The following is a 24,944-nucleotide window of genomic DNA, read 5'->3' on the forward strand; positions in this document are numbered from 1 at the left end:
TTTGAGTTTTGAGTGAACAAAATTAAAATCTAACTTATTAACTTTAATAAGCTCAGAAAAAATACACATATGCTCAAAAACAGATAAGGTATGAGGTACTACATCCGATGTATGTTCCTTTTTTTCCCTTTTACATATACCTGTTAAATCCCAACCCGCCCAAAAACCCCACTCCTCATTCCCGAATCTGTTTTTCTTAGGGTCATGACCCGGTAAATTTCAACCCGCAACTTGTACTCGAAATTAGACCTGACAAAAGCAACCCGACGCGATTGACCCGACCCGAAAAAGCTGACCCGAGACCCGAAGTGACCCGAACTGTATCACCCGAATGTGGCCCGAAAACCCGAATTGACCCGACCCGACCCGAACATGACCCGAGCTTTCTTGACCCGTACTGGCCCGACCCGAAAATGACCCGATCCGAAACCACCAAACCCGAAAATGACCCGACAAAATATAACTCTAATTAAACCGAAAAGACTTGAAATGACTATTTCTCTATTATTCATTGACCCAAAAATGACCCGACCTGAAACAACCCGACCCGCTTGACCCGAAACAGACCCGTCAACAAACCTGAAACAGACCCGTCCCGACCCGAATTAACCCGAACACAACGAGAGACCCGAATTGGCCCGATCCGAATTGGCCCGACCCGAACCCGACCAGTTTTGCCAGGTCTACTCGAAATTGCCTGTAAGTTTAGGATCGAAATCCAATCCAAACGGAGTGATCCATTTGATCAAAGATGAATATTCTAACTCTAATGGCCTAACCCAACTTATACAACCCGACTCGTTTGAGGGGTCTACAGTCTATTCTCACATCTTCTTCATTCTCTTGTCCACACTTCCTCGCTTTCAGACCATTTTGTACCAACTAGGGAGTACAAATCCACAATCTTGAAATGTTCAAACACCCAAAACTCTACTCTATATTATATTCAATGTTTCAATTTACAAGCTTCCCTCTCCTACACTTTCCACTTTATTTGATCTTCGCCTTCATTGGTTTGTTCTCTAATTCCTTTTCACTTCTTTATTTCTTTCTTCTTTTTTCAGTTGCTGACGACTACTCTCCTCTGCCAGGTTATTTGTTTACCTATTAGTATAGATCTCGCGCGCGGGGGTATATATATAGAACTTTTAAGTTTTACTGTAATATTTGTAGATTTTAGATTTATATCTCATGAATTTTCTAAAAATTAATCAAGAGAAGTGAGTAATTCCTTGAAGTGTATTTTTTATGAAAATATTTTAATTATCTAAAATTATTTTAATAAATTCTTTTCTCGTCACGAAGTTAATAATAGGGGTAATAGTGTAATAGTTTATGTTTATGTGTAGTAGTGGTTTATAGTTTTATAAAAACTAGTATTGATGCCCGGCTTCGCCCGGGCTACCTCTACTTCCCATTAAATTTTTTTTTTTATAAAATAAAATTACTTAAAGTTGCATAAACCATAAATTTATCATTAATATATTTTTCTATGACATACCCTAAAATTACGATGAAATAAATTTTGAGACAAATTCACTACTCCTCTATTAATATTTTACTCTTATTAATGAAACAATAGAAATAACATTTCACTACTTGTCCACTACTTGCCCGTAATCATTGTTACTTTCACTACTCCCGCCGTAATTATTGTTACTGTCACTACTGCCGCATTAATATTAATAGTTTCACTACTCTCGCCGTAATTATTCTTACTTTCACTATTGCCGCATTAATATTGATGATTTTATTACTCCCATTATTATTTCTACCACTTTCACTAATCTCGCTGATAATATTGTTACTTTTACTATTCAAATGAGTGATTAGTATCATATAACCATATCCAATGTTACTACAATTCTTTTCTTTACTGACGAAATTACTTTTACTACTTAGGCACAATTTTAAGAGGATTATATATTTATATAAATATATTACATATATGCATTAAATCAAATCGAAAGAATTATGCAATATTATATATTATGAAGTCTAACTTGAATTATTTATAACCTACTTATATTATATTTTTGTATGTTAAATAATTAACATCTCTATACATCTAATAAACTATAAAGTTTAATAAAATTGCATAGATTTTAAATTTAATATATAATTTTATGATGATAATAATTAATACCATAAGTGTGCATGTTTATACTAATTTATTATTTTATTTTAAGGAAATTGACTATCTTCTAATCTTCTATAAATATTTAGTAAAATTACAAAACATCTTCTTTCTTTTAGTCTCCTTGAAATTGACCATCTTAATTAATTATTTTATTTTAAGGAAACTGACCACCATCTTAATTAATTATTTTATTTTAAGGAAATTGATCATGTTTTAGTCTCTTACAAATGTTTAGGAAAATTACCAAGATTCTATATAATTTAATTTTAACCCAAACTATATAATATTTGCATTGAGATCCCTTAATCGGGTCCATCACACTGTATTATTGATTTAAAACTATATAGTATAATTAATTTGTATAACTTTCTTTAATTACATTGAAGTCCCTTGGTTTCTGGAATTAATATATAGTATTGACTAGTATTGGTGCCCGCCTGCCCGGCTTTGCCCGGGCTACCTCTACTTACCATTAATTTTTTTTCATTAAATAAAATTACTTAAAGTTGCATAACCCATAAATTTATCATTAATATATTTTTTTTATAACATATCCTAAAATTACGATGAAATTAATTTTGAGACAAATTCACTACTCCCACTATTAATATTTTACTCTCATTAATGAAACAATAGTAATAACATTTCACTACTTGCCCGTAATCATTGTTACTTTCACTACTCCGCCATAATTATTGTTACTATCACTACTCCCGCCGTAACTATTATTACTTTCACTATTGCCGCATTAATATTGATTATTTTACTACTCTCGTTGTTGTTTCTACCACCCTCACTAATCTCGTTGATAATATTGTTACTTTTACTATTCAAATAAATGATTACTATCATATAACTATATCCAATGTTACTACAAATTTTTTCTTTACTGAAGAAATTACTTTTATTACTTAGGCATGCAATTTTAAGAGGATTATATATTTATATAAATTTATTACATATATGCATTAAATCAAATCGAAAGAAGTATGCAATATTATATATTATGGAATCTAACTTGAATTATTTATTACCTACTTATTATATTTTTGTATATTAAATAATTAACATCTCTATACATCTAATAAATTATAAAGTTTAATAAAATTGCATAGATTTTAAATTTAATATATAATTTTATGATGATAATAATTAATACCATAAGTATGCATGTTTATACTAATTAATTATTTTATTTTAAGGAAATTGACCATTTTATAGTCTACTATAAATATTTAGGAAAATTACCAGACATCTTCTTTTTTTAGTCTCCTTGAAATTGACCATCTTAATTAATTATTTTATTTCAAGAAAATTGACCATCTTAATTAATTATTTTATTTTAAGGAAATTGACCATGTTTAGGAAAATTACCAAGCTTCTATATAATTTAATTTTAACCCAAACTATATAATATTTGCATTGAGATCCCTTAATCGGGTCCATCACACGGTGCTATTGATTTAAAACTATATAGTATAATTAATTTGTATAATTTTTTTTAATTACATTGAAGTCCCTTGGTTTTTGGATTTAATATATAGTACTAGTATTGGTGCCCGGCTTCGCCCGGGTTACCTCTACTCACCATTATTTTTTTTATTAAATAAAATTACTTAAAGTTGCATAACCCATAAATTTATTATTAATATATTTTTCTATGACATATCCTAAAATTACGATGAAATAAATTTTGAGACAAACTCACTACTCCCGCTATTAATATTTTACTCTTATTAATGAAACAATAATAATATATAACATTTCACTACTTGCCCGTAATGATTGTTACTTTCAGTATTCCCGCCGTAATTATTGTTACTGTCACTACTGTCGCATTAATATTGATAATTTCACTATTTGCTCGTAATCATTGTTACTTTCACTACTCCCGCCGTAATGATTGTTACTGTCACTACCGCCGCATTAATATTGATAATTTCACTACTCCCGCCGTAATTATTGTTACTCACTATTGCCGCATTAATATTAATTATTTCACTACTCTCGTTGTTGTTTCTACCACTTTCACTAATCTCGCTGATAATATTGTTACTTTTACCATTCAAATGAGTGATTACTATTATATAACTATATCCAATGTTACTACAATTCTTTTTTTTACTAACGAAATTACTTTTACTACTTAGGCATACAATTTTAATTGGATTATATATTTATTTTACATATATTACATATATGCATTAAATCAAATCGAAAGAATATGCAATATTATATATTATGGAATCTAATTTGAATTATTTATAATCTACTTATATTATATTTTTGTATGTTAAATAATTAACATCTCTATACATCTAATAAACTATAAAGTTTAATAAAATTGCATAGATTTTAAATTTAATATATAATTTTATGATGATAGTAAATGTGCATGTTTATACTAATTAATTATTTTATTTTAAGGAAACTGACTATCTTCTAGTCTTCTATAAATATTTAGAAAAATTACTATGCATCTTCTTTCTTTTAGTCTCCTTGAAATTGGCCATCTTAATTAATTATTTTATTTTAAGGAAATTGACCATGTTTTAGCCTCTTACAAATGTTTAGACCCAAACTATATAATATTTGCATTAAGATCCATTAATTAGGTCCATCACACGACGCTAGTGATTTAAAACTATATAGTATAATTAATTTGTATAACTTTCTTTAATTACATTGAAGTCCCTTGGTTCTGGATTTAATATATAGTATTGATTTTGCTTTTTTTTAGTTAAAATATTATATTTTTAAATTTGATGATTAAAAGATTATTTTTAATGAAAAATTAGTTTAATGAATAAAAAATTAATTTATTTCCATATTTAAGCTTGAGCACTTTGGAGAAAAAATTTTAGAGAAATTTTATTCTCTTAGTATATAAGAAGATTTTGACCATAATTATCGTTAATATTTATGGTATATGTTTAGGTATTTTTTATCGAATTGATTGATTCGGGTTAATGTAGTCTTACTCGTTGGTTAATTGATTGATTGTTTGTATGATGATGTTTAAATAAGGAAATAAAGTACGAAATATAAATTGACACGTAAGATTTGGTGACGCGGAAAACCCAATGTGGGAACAACCGCGGGAGGGACGATACCCTGCCAAATATTGTACTATGCTTAAATGGGAAGACGATTACAATTGAAACGTAATGCTTTCTTTGCTAGCACGAGGTATCGAGCTCGTAAGATCTTGGATGATAGTATGCGTGTGTATGTGAATGAGTTGATATCTTGATGAGAATCCCCTTCTTTGATTGCTTCCTCGGCTATTTATAGGGTAAGAATCCTAGGCATGTCCTTCCTTGATTATGGAAAGGGAATATAACTTCCATAATAACTCTTTCCATGTTTGGTCGCCTACCTCCATTCTCCCTGATCTCCCTGACGTCTCCCTAACTTCTCCCTGACTCCCCCCTGTCCTTATTCCAGACGCCTCCTTCGATGGGCTCCAGTCCTCTCCTGCGTGCATGTCGGCCCATTCTCCTTCTCCGTGCTTATTCCAATCGTGGGCTCCCTTTCTTCTCATTAGACCCATTTATTTATTAAGTGGGCTTTTCCCTATTGTGTGATTTTTGGCCCAAACAGTTTACCCCAAATTTCTTGTGAAGTACGCTTCGAGGTGTCGAGCAAGGAATTTACGTAATCGAATGCTAAAACCCTAAGCCGTCATTTACACTCCTTTTCATGCAACTCGATCACGTCAGCCGCCCACCCCCTCATTTCTCGCACCCTACTCCCTCTCTCTTCCTTTATAACCTCAACATCCACCTTCCACTTCCATTAATCTCAAATCATTTCAAAAACTGTCCCCCTCTCTAAACCCCCAACCTTCCTATTCTCTCACCTCGTCGGCTCCACTGTTTCACTCTCCATCGTCTCTTTCACCAGGTATCCTTCCCCTTTTTCTTCTTAATTTATGTTTTCTCTTTCTTCACCATGGGTAAAACCCGACAATCGTCATCGACTTCCGCTCCTACTGATCGCAACCTTGACCCAGTCTTTCCTTCTCGGGGACTCTTTACTTACCCCCATGACTGTGACTCCTTCTTAACCCCCGCTAACATTCCCATGATCAAGGGCTTGCTTGGTCTTGGTGATGGGGTGGATATCGCCATCCCTGAACCGGGTCAGAAAGCTGATTCCCTTCGTCCCGAATGGGTTTGTTTTTATCTGTACCCGTTTAAATATTGCCTCCGTTTTCCTTTTCCCAAACTCATCCAAGATTTCATTTTTACGAACAATTTTGCCATGGCACAAATTTCTGCCACCGTTTGGAGGGTTCTCCTCTACTCCTTGGCCGCTGGTCAAAACACTGGTAATCTTATCTCCCTGGGCGATCTGGCCCATATGTACAACATCAGGTCCCTGGGTAGGGGCCAATTCTCACTCCGGGGACGTGGAGAGGCTCCCTTCAGGCATGTGTCCAAATCCCGAGATGAGAAATGGTTTGAGGACTTCTTCTTCGTGAGGAAGGACTCCATCCAACCGCCTGCTGATTACATCTTCGAGAAATGGGTCATAACTTCGAGTAAGTACCCTCCCTGTCACCTGATTTATTTATCTCGCTGCTTACTAGCTTACTTCATCGTCCTCGTGCAGGACCCTATGACCTGACTCGCATTGGTGCCAAGATCCCTGCCTGCAGCAAGCTGTTCTGTATCTCTGAATCCGAGAGAAAGTTTCCTGATCTGCTTCCTGGTTTCTCATCTGCTTCCTCCTCCAACCCTCTTCAGTCAGCTCACAGCATGTCTTCTGGTAAGCTTCCCACAATTGTTTCAATTTGCACGCAGCTTCTCCTGATGCTCTAAGTATCCTGACGCCTGAGGTGATGCCTGTTTAAAGGTTCCAAGGCTGATCCTTTAGAAATCATCCTCCAAAGTGAAAAAAGAAAGAGATCTTCTGCCAGTCCTGACGTGGCATCCGCCTCCAAGAGGAGTGCTCCTGCCGCCTCTTTCCAGACCCCTCCTACGTACTCCAGTTCTGCTAGGCCTGAGCCCGTAGAGGTTGACCCGTTGTCTCGCCATCCGCCTATTCCTCCTGTCAGTCCTCGTGCCTCAGCTAGCGGAGGCACTATTGCTCACTTCCCAGAAAGTTTTGGGAATGTGGACAAGATACCATACTGGCCAGAGATCGACTAGTTGCTCTTCCCTCCTCTAAACGAGACGTTCTCAGAGTTTTCTCCAAAGGAGATGGCTGAGAATGACGTGCACAACGCCTTTATGGTGAATGATCTTCGTCTTCTACTTGTTTTTTAAATTTTACCCTTTGATTTCTCTTGCTGACTTCTGACTTTTCTTGCCCCAGACCCTTCAGTCCGCACTTTACAATAGGAAGATGATCAACATAGTGCAGACCACCAGTCGCGCCACCAACGCCAAAAACCAAGAGCTGAAGAGGACAATTGCCGACTTGGCGCACCAGCGATCTGATCTGAAGGAACGCGTGGTGGAATTGAAGGTTGAGCTTGATGTCGCCAAGAAGAAGCTGAAGGAAGGAGCTAATCAGCTGGCCCGCACTCAGGAGGTGTGCAGCACCTTCTCTTACTCCCTCACGCGTTCTGATGAGAAGATCAGTGAGCTGATCTCTCTGGCCACCAATGTTGTCGCCTATGCTACCTGGCGGGGAAAAATCAGCGGGATGCATGCTGCTCTTGAGGAGGCTCCCACCCAGCAAGCTATAGAGGAGGAGGAGAGACAGCTGGGGATGCTCTACCCTACCCAACCTGATCTGAGTGCGCTGATGCCTGAAATTGGGGAGGTGAATTCTCCTGCACTGGCTCAGCAAGCTGCTGGTGGAGATGCTGGAATATCCCAGGATGCTGCTGACGGAGCTCAGGAAGCTATGGCAACTGAGAATGTGCAAGCTGGTGCGGTACCTGAAATAGGGGTCAGCAGGCAGAGGAGGTGCCAGAAGTGGAGGTCATTAATGTGACCGATAATTAAGTATTTTCTTTATGTTTAATGAACTTTTTGGCAGTCTGGCCCAGAGGTGGCAGACTTGTAAGTTTTTAAACTCTTTTTGGTTGTTCCGTCAGGGTGGCGGTTGAACTCAGGGGCCGTATTTTGGCCATGTTTTGGAATGCCCCTTGCCTTAATTTCTGGCAAGTTTCAGTTTATATTCTGTGTGCTTGTTTTTAGGCTTCCCTAGTTTAGGAGGTTGCCGTGTCAGCCTGTTGGCTGATTTAGGCGAGTCTTGTCATCCTGGAAAGGCGACTTTCGACTCGACTAGTTGCTTTCGACGATGGGTGATTTAGGCATATCTTGCAACGTAAGGAGGAGTGGCCGTATCAACTCGAGAGGTGATTTAGACCGATCTTGTCGGCTGAAAGAGGCCGATCCGGACTAAGCTAGTTTGTCGTGTCACCGATGGCTGATTTAGGCGTATCTTGCATTTTGGGTTACTTAACCTTGTTCATGACGCAAGGTGTGTTCATCACGTTTAAAGCCAACGGGGGCGTAATTTAGGCAAGTTTATCGTCATTCTAGGACCAATGGGACGCCGGGATTCTCAGTAGCGTAGAAATCCCTACGTTCCATGTATGTGCATGCATCTTTGGGGCCCGATTAATGAGATTAGTGCGAGCTACTTCCGGGGGTGGTATCGGGGGTAGGCGGGTAAGCGTGTTTAGTCCGTCATCCGGCTCCCTTTCGTATGTTCCACATCACTTTGGTGAGGGTGCTCCTTGTGGAGAAAATAGGTTAGGCATATTGGAGTGCCATGTGCCTTGTCACCCCGCGTTGGCAGTTGACAGTCCTACTAGATAGCCTTTCAACGTACCATAGACACTAGGATTCAGAGTGATGTACCTAGAGAAGCCTGAAAATAGGAAAATCTATTAAAATATTGTGAAGTACATGTCGCCATCTCATGGGGTACCAGAGCAATTGTGGTCCCAGGACGCTGCCAGACCACACTATCTAATAGCAGTTTAAAATCTTAAAATAGTTAGAGACACCAGAAATAGGAGTGAAATTGGCAGTAGGCCTACTACCGGATTTTTATTTTTATTTCAAAATGATTTGGCTTTTCATAGTACATCATCCTGAAGGCTAAAATCTACTTCTTATTAAAAGTAATATCTCTTTAGGTGAAGTATGTTCCATGGGCGTTGTATGATTTGACCGTCCATAGTCATCAGTCTGTATGCACCATGGCCAACAACTCCTTCTACCTGGTATGGTCCTTCCCATTTGTAGGCGAATTTGCCTGCCTTTCGATTCTTAGTGTTTTGAAACACCTCTCGGAGAACCAGGTCTCCTACCTCCAGGAGCCTGACTTTCACATTCTTGTTTTAACTTCTGGCCACTGACTGCTTGTAGGCAGCCAGACGTATTTTTGCGCTTGCTCGCAGCTCATCGACTATGTCTAGGCTTCTGACCATCTCTGCAATGTTCAGTTCTCCTGTCATACATCCATACCTGTGGGTGGGAACTAGAACTTCTGATGGGATGACTGCTTCCGCGCCAAACACCAGGCTGAAGGGTGTTTGACATGTTATTACCTTTGGTGTCGTTCTATCTGACCATAATACTAATGGCAATTCATCTGCCCACTTTCCTCCTAACTCCTGTAACCTCCTTCTCAGATTGTCCATGATGATTTTGTTGCTGGACTCAGCTTGCCCGTTGGACTTTGGAGTCCTGGGTGCTGACTTTTTAGGGTGATGTTCCACCGGCACAAAGATCCCGGTATCGTTGGATATGAATTGTGAGCCATTGTCACATATGATTTCTGATGGGATACCAAACCTGCAAATGATGTTTCGTTTTATAAACAAAATGACTTGTTTGTCCTTTACTTATGTGAATGCTTCTGCCTCTATCCACTTGGAGAAGTAATCTGTCATCGCCAGCATCCATGTCCTGTTTCCTGTGGCTCTTGGCAGAGGTCCTACTATGTCCATGCCCCATGCCATGAATGGCCAGGGAGAAATGATAGGGTGCAAGGGTTCTGCTGGCTGATGGATCATTGGTGCTAAGCGCTGGCAGGCGTCACAATTACGTGTATATTCTGCTGCATCTGCCTTTATTGTGGGCCAGAAGTATCCTTGCCTGAGGGCTTTATTTGCCAGACCCCTGCCCCCTGCATGGTTTCCACATTCGCCACTGTGGAGAGCGTGTAACACAGTCTGCGCCTCTTCCTTGTCCAAGCACCATAAGTAGGGGCCTACCAGTGATTTCCTGAATAGTATATCGTCAATAAGTATGAACCTGGAGGCCTTCACTCTGAAAGCCTTTACTTCCTTCTTGTCATCTGGTAGCTTGCTATGACGCAGCCAGTTTAGGTAGGGTGTGCGCCAATCCCAGTCATCTGCCTGTTAGTTCGTTTGATCGGCTGGCTGAGAGTTCTCACCTACCTCTTTAGCTGCCTGGACTCCTTCTCCATTCTGTGGATCCTCCAGTTCTCCTTTATCTATTTCATCTGCCTTCTGGATGGAAGGCTCTAGCATGTGTGCTATTGGAATGCTGGAAAGTTCTGTCGGTTTTAATGTTGCCCCTAGAGTTGCTAAGGCATCTGCTTCCACGTTCTGATCTCTGGGGATTTGCTTAAACTTGCAAGTTCCGAATTTCTATTTTAACTCATTTGCTACTTTTAAGTATGCAACAATTTTTGAATCTCTGACTATAAACTCATCATTTACGTGGTTCACTATTAGTAGGGAGTCACTGGATATGCGCAGGTGCCTGACTCCTAATTTCAGAGCTAGCTTCATTCCTAATATCAAGGCCTCGTACTTTGTTTCATTGTTGGTTGCCTTGAATTCACATCTTACCGCTTGTGCTATCAGGTCTTCCTGTGGTGGCCGCAGGATTAACCCTACTCCTGCCCCCTTTTGGTTGTAGGCTCCATCAATATGCATCTGCCAGATCAGACCTCTGCCTCCTTGTTCCCCATAGGGTGAGGATTTCCTCATCTGCCAGATTTTGGATGGCTGGGCTGAAGTCTAACACAAAATCGGCCAGTGCTTGCGATTTGATTGCTGTTCTGGGGTCATACTGGATATCGTACCCACTGAGGTGTACAGACCACTTCGACATTCTGCCTGACAGTTCAGGCTTCCTCATGATAGATTTCAACGGTTAGGTGGTCACGACATGTATGATGTGGGACTCAAAATAGGGGCGTAGCTTGCGAGATGCTACTACCAGTGCTAGTACTAATTTTTCAAGAGACATGTACCTGGTCTCTGCTGGTAGCAGAGACTTGCTTACGTAGTATACTGACTTCTGCTCCTTTTCCTGCTCTCTAACCAGAACAGCGCTCTACCAGCAGAGACTTGCTTACGTAGTATACTGACTTCTGCTCCTTTTCCTGCTCTCTAACCAGAACAGCGCTCACTGCCACCTCTGTGACGGCCAGGTACAGGAATAGTGGTTCTCCTAGTTCCGGCTTCCACAGCAGTGGTGGGCTGCTGAGGTAGTGCTTCAACTCTCTGAAAGTTTGCTCGTGATCCGCGGTCCACTCAAACTTCTGGCTCTTTTTCAGTATGTCGTAAAACAGCCTACACTTATCTGAAGATCTTGAGATGAACCTGCTTAAGACTGCTACCTTTCCAGCTAGTCTTTGAACATCCTTAGGCTTTTCAGGTGATTCTAGTTGTAAGACGGCTTTGATCTGCTCGATGCTAGCTTCTACCCCCCTTTGAGTTACAATGTAGCCTAAGAATTTGTCAGAGGATATCCCGAAGATACATTTAGATGGATTTAGCTTCATTTTGTATTCCCTCAGGGTGCTGAATGTTTCTGCCAGGTGCCGCATGTGATCTTTGGCTTATTCTGATTTTACCACCATGTCATCAATATATACCTCCATAGTTCTTCCTATCTGCTCTTTGAACATGCGGTTAACCAGCCTTTGATACGTGGAGCCTGCGTTCTTTAGGCCGAATGGCATGACGTTGTAGCAATATATTCCTCTTTAAGACATGAATGCCGTCTTCTCTTGATCTGCAGGATCCATCTTGATCTGATTGTATCCACTCCATGCGTCCAGGAATGTCAACATCTCATGTCCAGCTGTTGCATCTACCATTGCATCAATATGAGGCAGCGGGAAGGGATCTTTAGGGCATGCCTTGTTGAGGTCAGTGAAGTCCACACATACTCTCCACTTCCCATTCTTCTTAGGCACCACCACCACGTTAGACAACCATTCTGGATATTTTACTTTTCTTATTTTCTTTGCTGCCAGCAGACTATCTACCTCTTGGTTGATCACCTTGTTTCTTTCTACTGCAAACTTTCTTCTTCTCTGCTGGATGGGTTTACACTTTGGGTCCACACTAAGCTTATGCGTTATGATGGACGGATCTATTCCTATCATGTCATCGTGTGACCATGCGAAACAATCCATGTTATCCTGCAGGAATTTGATTAGTTCTTTGTCGTAAGCTTTCTCGTGCATCCCGCTCCACCAGTTAGCACGATTCTTTAAGGTGCAGTTTGTCCAAGTTAATTTGATCTAGCTCTTCTATCGGGGGCTCGATGTATTCGTCATGGACAGGCTGCTTCTGTAATTGCTATGCGGGAGGGTTGGCATAGCACTTTAGTGTCTTCTTATAGCAGCCTATAGCTTCCTCCTGATCTCCTCTTATTGTCTCTACTCCCCATGGTGTGGGGAACTTTATGCATTGGTGATATGTTGAGGGATCGCTTTCCCACAGTGTAGCCACGGCCTTCCCGAATGACATTGTAGGTGGAAGGTCCGTCTATAACCGGATACCGACTTGCTTGTTGACTCCTCCCACATAGGTTGGGATGACTATCTCGCCTAGTGAGTTGGGCTGTCTCCCCCACCGAAGCCTACTAGCGGAATAGTCTTCTTCTTCAGATCCTTCTCGAATCCCATGTTTTCTATGGTCTTGACATGATCGGGTTGACCGAGTCTGCCTGTATCTACCAGGACCTTTCTAACTGTGCAATTGGCCATTGATAAGGTGATAATAAGTGCGTCTTGATGCTCTCGTTCGTCGTATGTATCTCCTTCATCAAAGCTCACAGCTGGTAAGTCGCTGTGAGAAATTCTGTAAGAATTTGTTGGCCTATCTCCTTTGGTCTCGGTAGCATGTCTCTTATCTGCTGAGTATGTCAGCCCACTTAAGTCTGAGCCGCCTGTTATCACGTTTATGATTTTGGTGCATGTGGGTGGGGTTACAGGTTTGGTGGTGCCTACCTTATCCCGTTGCTTGCCACCACGTGGTAATAGGTGGCTCAGCTTTCCTTGTTCATATAGGCGCTTGACCTCTCTCCGTAATGTGTAGCAATCCTCAGTATTGTGCCCAATATCACGGTGGAATTCACACTTCTTTTTGTTATCCTTTCTCCATGCTTGTCCTTCTACTGGTGGGTTGGGCCACCTGACTCCATCTGAGTGCCTTCAGGATTCCTCCGACGCCCGTAGTGAATCCATATTCTGCCAGAGTAGGGAGTTGCTGATTTTCCTCGATTCTGTTGACTCCCCTTCCATATGGCCTATATCTCTCGTCCTTCTTGCTGGTGGTTTGCTTTCTTCCTGATTTTTCCACGGCTGAGGTACTAGAAACACTTGGTGTATTAGGTAGGTGGCTCGCTAGGATGTATTCTTCCCGGTCGATTGCGGCGGTACGCTTTTCTTATCTTTGCCTCAAAACTATGGCAGGGATGCATAGTCAGCTGTTTGTATAGGTCAGAGTCATGGTGGAGGCCTCTTCTGAAGGCTTCTACCGCTGTCGAAACGTCGCACTCTCGTACTGCTACCTTCTCATTGTTGAACCTAGTATTGTACTCTCCAATGGTCTCTCCTGCCCCCTGGGCGATTCTGTACAGATCTCCTGCATGCTTCCGCGGCTTCCTGCTGCTTGCAAATTGTTGAGTGAATGCGTTCACTAATTCAGTAAATGTGAATATCGACCTGTTGGGTAGGCTCACAAACCATCGAAATGCCGGTCCTGTTAAGGTGGATCCAAATCCTTTGCACACGCAAGCCTCCTTGACTTGCCCCCTAGGCTGTTACTGTCATCATCTTCTGCTTGTACTGGCTTATATGGTCAAAGGGACCTGCTGTGCCGTCGAAGAGAGGCATATTTGGATTTGTGAATCCCTTTGGCATGGCCGTGATGGATATGGTGTCCACGAATGGTGAGTCGGCATAGTTGTCTAGTCTTGCTTTCTCGAGTGGGGTGGCGACCACAGGACCTGCTCGATATTTCTTTTAGCTCAATCTGATTTGTTATCTTTCGAATCAAAGTCCGCTTTGTCATTGTCTGTTTGGTTCAATATACTGCCTCCTGACCCGAGCTCTTGAAGGTTCTGATGTGTTCCAGCAGCTAGAGGGGTTGAAGTAACGATTTTCCCCTGTTGCTAGTTCACTTGCTGGTCCACTCGGATCCTGCTCCAGGGGTCTGATCAGTTGCTGCGAAACTGCTGACAGGGATGCCACCCGTTCATGTCTCCGCACAGCTGGCGGATGGCCAGCTGTCTTGTGTGAGGTATCCCAGCCCTTGCGGAGTTATTCTTCCATCCGTCGGTACTGTAGTTAGATCCAACCTTGTTACCAGTTCGGCTGGTATCTGTCGAAGTGGATTCCTGCTGCCTGATGCCCCATGTGTCAGATATACTAGTGGAGACCTTCCTTCCTCTGCCCTGCTCATCGGGGTGGAAGACTGCTGTTTCAGGATGTCTATCTGCGCCCAGAGCTCTCTGTCCCTCTTCCTTACTTCAGCTTCTGCTTTCCTCTGGTCTTCTCTCATGTTTTCCATGGCTTTCTGGAGGTTCTCCACGCCAGTGAGCAAGATTTGTGTGGGACTAGGTGGCGGGGTGAGGCCTGAGCTTGCTGCTCCCTTATCTGATTCGGCTTGGGTTATGACAGTAGGAGTCTTAGGAGGTAGAGAGGTTTTTGTTGTTTGTGTTGTTCTCGAAGTATGTCCGGGAGCCTGTGTTGCCACTGTTGATGCTGGATTTTGAGTAGAAGTGTGTGGTGGCGACGGTTGTCTGCTCCCTGACACGGCGTCCGATGCTTGCTTATCCATCGTGTATTTAGAGTATCAACGATTGACGACCACAATGCCCCACGGTGGGCGCCAAACTGTTTAGGTATTTTTTACTGAATTGATTGATTCGGGTCAATGTGGTCTTACTCGTTGGTTAATTGATTGATTGTTTGTATGATGATGTTTAAATAAGGAAATAAAGTACGAAATATAAATTGACACGTAAGATTTGGTGACGCGGAAAACCCAATGTGGGAACAACCGCGGGAGGGACGGTACCCTGCCAAATATTGTACTATGCTTGAATGGGAGGACGATTACAATTGAAACGTAATGCTTTCTTTGCTAGCACGAGGTATCGAGCTCGTAAGATCTTGGATGATAGTATGCGTGTGTATGTGAATGAGTTGATATCTTGATGAGAATCCCCTTCTTTGATTGCTTCCTCGGCTATTTATAGGGTAAGAACCCTAGGCATGTCGTACCTTGATTATGGAAAGGGAATATAACTTCCATAAAAACTCTTTCCATGTTTGGTCGCCTATCTCAATTCTCCCTGATCTCCCTGACGTCTCCCTAACTTCTCCCTGACTCCCCCTGTCCTTATTCCAGACGCCTCCTTCGATGGGCTCCAGTCCTCTCCTTCGTGCATGCCGGCCCATTCCCCTTCTCCGTGCTTATTCCAACCGTGGGCTCCCTTTCTTCTCATTAGACCCATTTATTTATTAAGTGGGCTTTTCCCTATTGTGTGATTTTTGGCCCAAACAGTATATAATTAATAAGGAGGTAAATTTTGTAATAAGAGTAAATATCGATATTGAGATCAATTAAATAGAAGGCAAATATTTTATTGTAGAGTATCACTTAGGCGGGGAAATTTAGAGACGTGTTAATCTTTTAGTAGATAGGGGATTTTATTTTTTTTAGGATACTCTCACTACACTCTCTCTTCTTACAAAAAAAACGTTGATCGTCAATAACTCTCGGCTACGAGTTCTGAAAACTATAATTTTTTTTTTTCAAATTGACCGCCTTTCCGAGATCTTCAATTTGAAAAAAAACTTCAGTGCTATCTGAACTCGTAGTCAAGAATTATAATCGGTCAAAGTTTATTCGTTAAAGAAATTTTGATCAATCATAACTCCCGGCTACGAGTTCATAAAGCGGTGAATTTTTTTTTTTTTTAAATTCAAGGCCTTTGCGAGATTAGTGGTTTAAAAAAAATTAATACCATTTTCTAAATTCGTAGCCGAGAGACATTGTCGATCAAAGTATTTTTGTGAAAAACGAGGATCTAGAAAACGAAAAAGTTGAGGGATACAACTCATACAAGTGAGCATATCTCTTTTATTTTACAATCTTTCTATAGAGCAAGGATCCTCTTCGGAGAGTCCATTTCTCTCTCACAACGCAATTTATTATTGTTGTTTTGATTCCACTTGCTTTTAACTTTATTTTTCATACTAAAATCGGGTCCGTTAAATTAACAGATGAAATCTAAATCGCTATAGAAAATGGCTTCTCCATTTCTTTTAGGAAATAGAGAGAATCCTAATGTCTTTCTATATGGGTCACCTTCATAAATTTTGGTCCACATGTATCCTATAACAAGCCCAACATTGCCCCTCCCCCGTCCCTTTTTGGTTACAAAAATAAACAAACGACTGGAATGAAGCAAGTATTATGTAGTACTCGCTAGTGTGACAGGATTTGGACTGTTCATAATTTTAAATCTGCGAACCAAATAACAGGCCAAATCCTGTTCTGATGTTGGTAAAACATCAACATATTCTTACATTCTTTGGATCACACCTTGACCTTACCCTTGAAGTTTGCTCCATTTTTGTATAGATGAATAAATTCATTTGAAATATTGATAGAATAGTACTACAAACTAAGCCACAATCCAAGATTTTATCAACTAACTGTTCATGTCAATTGTTTGCTAGGTAAATCATTTTATTGGTCTCTGAACACGGAGTAAGATGCTTTTTGTTTGCGTATTTTTCGCGTACTCATGCTTGGCCTTGCTAATGTCCACTGGCATAGCCGATGCTACAACCATTCAACTCCTTGAGGATTCTGAAACCTTATTCTCCCCAAACGCTAAATACAGGCTCGGATTCTTTAGTCCTCCAGACAACACAAATAGGTATCTTGGGATATCGTTCAATGCAGTTTCTCCAACGTATTACTTTTGGATAGCAAACCGGAACAACCCTGTTAAAGATTCTTCAGGTGTATTAAGAATATCTGAGGGTGGGATTCTCGAAATTGTCAACGGGAGAAACAACACTTTGTGGTCATTTAATTCGTCAAGTCAAGCACTTAATGCTACTCGGAAGATTCAGCTTTTAGATTCCGGGAATCTCCAACTAATAGAGCTCGATAAAGGAGGGAATAGTAGAGTCATATGGCAGAGCTTTGAGTATCCTACTGATGCACTCTTGCCGAGCATGAGCATTAGCATTAGCATTCAGAATACTACTGCCACAAAGTTACAAGCTTGGAAAAGCCCGTCAGATCCATCAGAAGGAAGGTTCACTCTCGCTCTTGATTCTGCAACGAATACTCAAGTAATAGTGTGGGATGGTGATCAACGACATTATAGAACTGGTCCATGGAACGGTAATCTTTTTCTGGGTTTAATCTATCCTGATTCAACTAATGACTATGCCGACACTTTCATTCAGAAAAATGTTGCTCAAGATGAAGTTATATTTCTTTACATTGGAGTAAATCAGCTGTCCTTTCCACACTACTACTTTAGCTATGATGGTACTGTAAGTGAGATATACTGGGACCTCGGTAAGAAGTCGTGGCAAACACTGTATAAGGTTCCAGATGACCTGTGTGATTATTACGGCAAATGTGGGGATTTTGGTATCTGTGACCCAGTAAAGTCGCCTATTTGTCAATGTTTGAAGGGATTTGTACCAAAGAATAGTCGGGAATGGAAAGCAGGGAACTGGTCTAGTGGTTGTGTAAGGAGGACAACCTTGCAGTGTGGAAAACAAGGAGGTGGTAAACCAGATGGTTTTCAAGTCCTGAATACCGTAAAATTACCTGACCTTGAAGTGTGGTTACAGGGAATAAATCTAATTAATTGCAGAACCATGTGTTTAAATAACTGTTCTTGTCTAGCTTACGCGTATGATCAAGGTGCTGGCTGCATGTATTGGACTAACACTTTGATTGACATTCAACAGTTTCCTAGTAGTGGAATTACACTAAATCTTCGTCTGGCACACTCAGAACTCGGTAAGTTTTAATTAAAAAATATATATCTTCATGCTGGAATGAAATTCAGATCCATTTCCTGAGGCGCCAAAGATTCACACTTTTCTTTGATCCTTGATTATGATGGAATAAATCAAAATGACTCGCTAGAATGGCTGCACTTCTTTTTGTTATGAAGTCACCGTCATTCAAAGCTATTTTCATCAAGGTTTAATGGAAACCGCCTCTCCTGTTGTCAACACAGGGGAGCCCTCAAGGCACTGGGGTAACGTTATTATTGTTCTTGTGGTTTAATATGCAATTTTTTTTTTTTTTTCTGACTTGCAGGTAACAAGGGTAGACCGAAAGTTGTAAATGCAGCAGCAGTGACAGTTGGTACTTGCTCAATTATGGCACTCATTCAGTAGGTTAATTTGAGAATTTACATCAAATATGAATTTTTTTTTTCTGACTTGCAGGTAACAAAGGTAGACTGAAAGCTGTTATTGCAGCAACAGTGACAGTTTTGCGGATGTGTATGTCAAATATCAATCATCGCACTCATTGTTTTGCGGATGTGGTTCAATAGGTGGAAAGGTAACATGTTTTTTTCACAACTTACATTACTGATAAGTTTATACCACTAGCTTGTGATTATTAACAATCCTGATAGTTCGTAAGCTGTTGTGTATGTCAACGCAATTGAGCTTCTAATTGTAGTCCTCACTACTAGGACACGGGTATGTTTCCGTAGTGTTGGACTTTCATGTTCTTAGTCTAAAATGAATGTCGTGCCATTAGAGCTGGCCGAAGGAACGGGTCAGCACGGCGTGACCCGCCACACGAGCCACTTTGGCCCGGCCCGCCTATCGACATACAAGTACCGCCCAATACACAGGCCGGGCCCGGGTTCCATATATCCAATGCGGCCCGCTATTTTAGGGAAATTTTTGAAAAAATATATATGTGAGGCCCGCCAGCCCGGCCCCTTGCCCGCCTCTGGCCTGGATCATACATAGACCTATCAAATTCTGGCTCGACCCGAAATCGACCCGTTTTTTCAGGGTCAAGACTCGGAAATTTTGACCCGGCGACCCGTTACCCGAATCCGAAATGATCCGTTATTTTAGGGCCGAGACCCAACCCAAACGGGTCGACCCGTTGGATAAAAGGTAAATCAAGAATTTTGTTAAAATTTTATTATTTTTATATTATATTTGAAAAAATAGATAATTTTTTTTTATTACTTAAAATTACAAACACGATTAAAAAGTTCATTTTATTTACATTTTATAATATTTAATAATAAAATAATTATTTAAAATACTGTTTTTAAATAATTATGCCAATATAATTAATGTAAATATTGAATATAACTAAATATTAATTTTAAATATGTTTTACATTTTTAAGAAATATTTTCTTGATTAAAACAATCGTTAAAAATAATTTTTAGACTCATACTCTGACCCTAACCCGGCCCGCGACCCGTATGACCCGACTCGTATCTGGCCGACCCATATTCTGACTCAACCCAGGACCTGACCCATTTGACAGGTTTAGTCATACAATCAACCAGCTCGGCCTGGCCCGCCTATCCCATTAGCCCGTTTAGGGCCTAGCTAGGTGAACCCGGCCCGGCCAGGCCCGAACCCAGCCTGAGTACAGCACTAAGTGCCATGTATGAAGAAGGGTCATGATGACCTACGAACGTGTCCATTGTGAAGGGATGAGTAACATAATAGATACTCCCTCCCTTCACGTCCAAATTCGCCAGACCACTCTTTCTTTTTAGCGGATTTTTGAATTTATAGGGTGTTCCGATGTGAAGGGAGAGTATGTATTTGTGTTGGTAGTAAATAGATAGTAATACTCTAAAAAAATTGCAATTTGCAAGTCAATATCATATACATATTCTTCCCAACAGCAAAACAAGCCAGTAAGAGAAGCATCTTGGACCACCTAAATCATGGGGATCATAAGAACCAAACGAAACTCGAGGAGCTACCTTTGATAGATTTTAAAGATCTAGCTGTTGCCACAGACAATTTCCACCATAACACGTTGCTTGGACGAGGTGGTTTTGGGAAGGTCTACAAGGTAAGTTCGACTACATTCCGAGTGGTACACTGAGCTTCGATAATCAACAGTTAAATTCTTGTTTTCAGGGATTACTGGGAGATGGGCGAGAAATAGCTGTGAAAAGGCTTTCAGCTGCTTCTTTACAAGGAGTAGAAGAGTTTACGAATGAAGTTATTGTTATTTCCAGATTACAGCATAAGAATCTGGTTAGCCTTATTGGTTTTTGCGTAGAAGGCGAAGAAAAATTGCTTGTCTATGAATATATGCCTAATAAGAGCTTGAGCGCGTTCTTGTTTGGTATGTATTACAATTTCCTCCTACGTATTGTCATAATTCTTGGCACATTTCCAGTTGCTGTTTGTGAGTTTATTAAATGTAGTATTCTGACTCTTAAAAATCACTATTCACATGATTTGTCATATATCTAGATTCCACTAAGCGAGAACTTCTTGACTGGCCGACACGCTTCAACATCATCGAGGGGATATGTCGAGGCCTGATTTATCTTCATAGAGATTCAAGATTAAGGATTATTCACAGGGATCTCAAAGCAAGCAACATTTTGTTGGACGAACAGCTCAATCCAAAGATTGCAGACTTTGGCATGGCAAGAATCTTTGGTCATGGCCAAGACAAAGACGAAACAAGAAGGATCGTCGGCACATAGTAAGTAACAACTAGACCGAACAGAGTTAACTGTCTTTCGGTTGATTTTGGAAGTATAACGGTTGGTTTCATTGAGGTCTTAACCCCGAATTTGGATAGCAAGTTGAGATTTGTAGGAGATGGAGGGAAGGCGTTCAGAGCTTTAAAAGGTTCTGAAAAAACAATGATAACTCATTCCCCTTCCCTCCTATTCCTCTTGAATAAAAAGCCGTTCAGAGCTTTGAAAGCTACTCCGTACTTTACTCTGCTTCTTATGATCTCATGTTCCCATGTCCAGGGTCTCAGACACAATTATTAGACATGGATACGTCGTCCTAAGCCAAAACATGATATATTTACAGATACGTCTAACTGAGTCTGAGTAACATTGGCTGTAAGACGTTGTGCAAAGAAACAGCTTATATGTTAACGATAAACTTGCATTGTAATTGCATTTTATTTCGTCAATGATGTAGTGGCTATATGGCGCCTGAGTATGCAATGGATGGTCACTTCTCAGAAAAATCAGATGTCTATAGTTTTGGTGTCCTGTTGCTAGAAATCTTGACAGCACAGAAGAATAATGCCTTCTGGTACGAGGATGAATCACTTACACTCCTCGGATATGTAAGTTACGTACCTCTGATAACTTCTTACTCCGCTTTTATCTCTATACTAGTAAGTAGTAATCTAGTATCTAATCTGAAGTTCGGAAAAAGCGTGTTAAATATGAATACCCAGAAGCTCAACATTTTCATATGTGGTTCCAGGTATGGAAACTATGGGTAGAGGGTGATGCAGGGTCGATCATCGATCCACTAATATCGGATCCACTTAACAAGAAGGAGATTGATAGGTCCATAGTAGTCGGGCTGCTGTGTGTTCAAGAAAATGTAAATGATCGACCAAATATGTCGAATGTGATGTCCATGTTTTCTAGTGAAATTGCAGATCTTCCACAGCCTAAAGAACCAGGTTTCAACAAAAGACACATGTTTATGGACGCCACCAGCTCTAACCTCAATCAAATGTCTGGAGGGGCTTTATCTATGACAGCTGTTAGTGGTCGATAGTTCGTCAGAGCTATTCAGATATTTAAGTCTATACAAAATTTATTGGGCATACATACATTATTGAAAAACTGATAGCGCCTTGACGGTGTGAAAAGATACCATAGCGCATACAAACACCAATTATCGGTTATTTCTATTCGTTTTTGGCGTTTGGTGCTCGAAGGAGACGAGCATGGAAGCTGTAAATCCTCCATGAAGGAGAGAAGCAATTTCAACATAATCTGGGGTCAGGTGATGATGGATTCTGCCCAGTGAGCCATGGTTTAAGTTGATTCGAATGTCATCTTACCTTTTTCTTTTCTCGATGTAAATTTTATGGTAAAACGAGGTATTGATTAGAATCCTTCCTTTATTGACTCAAAAATAAACTTCCATTGTAAGGGAATGCAATCGCTTGCTTTGCCATTTATTCAACTCGAGGCTGGACCTGGAGTAATCGAATAGTATGCGTGGCAAGCGTTTCATAAAAATGTATGTGTATTGATATCGTGAAGCATTGTCACATTCAAAAGATGAATGTGGCGGAGATGCGCATGTTGAGGTGGATGTGCGGACATACAAGGAAAGATCGGTTAAGGAATGAGGTGATTAGGGAAAAGGTAAAAGTGGCGCCAATAGAGGACATGATGATGGAAAACCGACTAAGATGGTTTGGCCATGTGAGAAGGAGACCTATAGACGCACCAGTTAGGAGGCTGGAGACTTGGAGAACAGAAAAGGTCCCTAGAGGCAGAGGAAGACCGAGACAGACATGGTTGAGAGTGATAGAGCACGATATGAGAGTTATGGGGCTTGAGGAGAATATGGTGACGGAGAGGGCACAATGGAGGGAAAGGATACATGTGGATTTTTAGTATTTGATGTTTTTTGACAGATTTAGTTTTTTTTTTTTTTTTTTTTTTTTTTTAATTTAAAGAAATTAAATTATTTATTCGTCTCTCCTTTATTACACTTTTTTACCAACCACTTTCTTATAGATTTTACCTGGTTCATTCCGAATCCTTAACTCTATTTCGGTTTTTAAAAATCGTTTTAATCTTTTCTCTCGATTTAAATTTTAAGTTTTTATAAAAGAAAGACGGAATTCGATTTTAAAACCCCTAAGTTTAACTTGACTTTCCATTACATTTTCGTTCTTCCTTTTTGTTTTTCATCTTCCCTTTTTTTATTCGCATTTTGAGGCGTGCGTTCACCCATGGACGGTTCGAAAGGATGATTCATGTCAGCCGATCCCAAATCATTTTGGGATTAAGGCTCTGATGTTGTTGTTGTTGTATTGATATCGTGAAGGGACATGTAGAACCTAAATGTGACCAAGAGCAACTTTCTCAACAACAAAAAAAAAAGTTAAATATCCATCTCGATGTGCTTTGTTCGTTGAGGATTGACGGGGTTGGCAGCAAGGTAAATATCGCTTACATTGTCGTAATATAGATATAGATTGGCTTGATTAATGATGAGATTAATGGATTAAACAACAAATTATGTTAAAACGAACGTATGGACACGTGTATAAAGTTCAAGGGTATATTCCCGAATTTCAAAGTAGTACATCTAAGAATGTCCAAAACTGAGGGATACAACGAAGAATTTTCCAAAAGGATAGGGTTATTTAACAAGAATATTCCAAATTATTCGGGTGCTTCTCAAATTACTCTGAACTTTAATTTAACTAGGAATATACTCAACTATAACACCCATCCGCTTCTATTAGAATTGCCTCCTTTTTAACCTGAGTAGTAGGTAAATCGAACACGGGACCCACAACTTCATCTTCTACCACCCAATTTTTCTGCCATTACTATTTCTCCTTATGCTGTTATACCAACCTCCTCCCTCTTCAATTTTTTTATACCAAAATTTTCTTCAACACACAACATAATCTCTTATTCCAATCATAATGTAACCCCAACTTCGTCTTCTTCATTTTACTTAACTTTACTCCCGTTCTTTTATTTTTCAATTTAAATCCCCTCTCTCTCTCCTATTGCCACCCATACATCAGTACATCACCCTCTCAACCACCACCCACACCATCCTTAACCGCTCATTATTTACAGCATTGTCATCCGTCATTCACCACGGCCACCCATATTTCGCCGCATCTTCAATCGTCGGTCACCATTCTTCACCTTCGCATCCTCTTCTCTACCATTTCGTCTATAAAATAGAGGTCACTTTGACCGTCGTGCATCGCTTTTTTACCTTCAACCACCGCGATCTCGCTCGTGCAGCCTCAAACAGTCTTGTCTCTTTGTCGTCGTCATGTACCTCTTCACCAAAAATAGATTTAAATTTCTAAAACCCTAGATCCCCAAATCAATTTGGGGGTAAATATTAATTTTGTGTCTTGGGGTCGTGGGTGGTGGTGTAATGACGGTCGGGAGTTGGGTCTAGGCGATCCGTGATTTGTGTAAGTTGTTATGGGTGGACAATGGCATATTTTGGTGAGACCCCATGAAATTATCTCTGCGATTATGCAACATGATAGAATTGGAAATTAATTGTCAATTATGTATCTTAATGATGGAAGTAATATATTCCTACCACTGATTCCTGAAGCGACTAACAACTTGTATTAATGAAGTAGCTTGTAATGTAGCACTGAGTATAATACGAGAAGAGAGCGGTAATAAGGAAGGAGAGTGACTTACTAAACAGGTAGCCGGTTACCCGAGTATAATTTGAGAAGATAGGTCTAATAGTATAGTTTATTGTAAGTTAAATTGAAGTTCAGAGTAATTTGAGAAGGGTGACAATAGTTTGGAGTATTCATATTAAATAACCCAAAAATAAATAA

The 24,944-nt window shown here is 40.2% G+C and overlaps 1 protein-coding gene across 1 annotated transcript; it reads left to right on the forward strand.

The window, feature by feature from the left end:
• The first annotated feature begins 841 nt into the window (after window positions 1-841).
• Window positions 842-22,551, forward strand: LOC141590141 (G-type lectin S-receptor-like serine/threonine-protein kinase At1g11300). Its single transcript, XM_074410750.1, has 10 exons — window positions 842-1,013; window positions 17,075-18,386; window positions 18,693-18,740; window positions 18,824-18,867; window positions 18,899-18,941; window positions 20,272-20,444; window positions 20,513-20,723; window positions 20,855-21,092; window positions 21,548-21,698; window positions 21,842-22,551. Exons 2-10 carry the CDS (start codon window positions 17,111-17,113, stop codon window positions 22,142-22,144), a joined length of 2,487 nt encoding a protein of 828 aa, XP_074266851.1. The 5' UTR covers window positions 842-1,013; window positions 17,075-17,110; the 3' UTR covers window positions 22,145-22,551.
• The last annotated feature ends 2,393 nt before the right edge of the window (window positions 22,552-24,944 follow it).

Source organism: Silene latifolia, chromosome 7 (genome assembly GCF_048544455.1).
Source record: "Silene latifolia isolate original U9 population chromosome 7, ASM4854445v1, whole genome shotgun sequence".
Taxonomy (NCBI): Eukaryota; Viridiplantae; Streptophyta; class Magnoliopsida; order Caryophyllales; family Caryophyllaceae; genus Silene; species Silene latifolia.

Excerpts from the sequence above, each read along its gene's own strand:
- LOC141590141 (XM_074410750.1), top strand. The coding sequence starts at position 17,111 with ATGCTTTTTGTTTGCGTATTTTTCGCGTACTCATGCTTGGCCTTGCTA. Across the intron at positions 18,741-18,823 it reads TGCAGCAGCAGTGACAGTTG|GTAACAAAGGTAGACTGAAA; the intron begins GTACTTGCTCAA and ends TCTGACTTGCAG. Across the intron at positions 20,445-20,512 it reads GTTTTGGGAAGGTCTACAAG|GGATTACTGGGAGATGGGCG; the intron begins GTAAGTTCGACT and ends TCTTGTTTTCAG.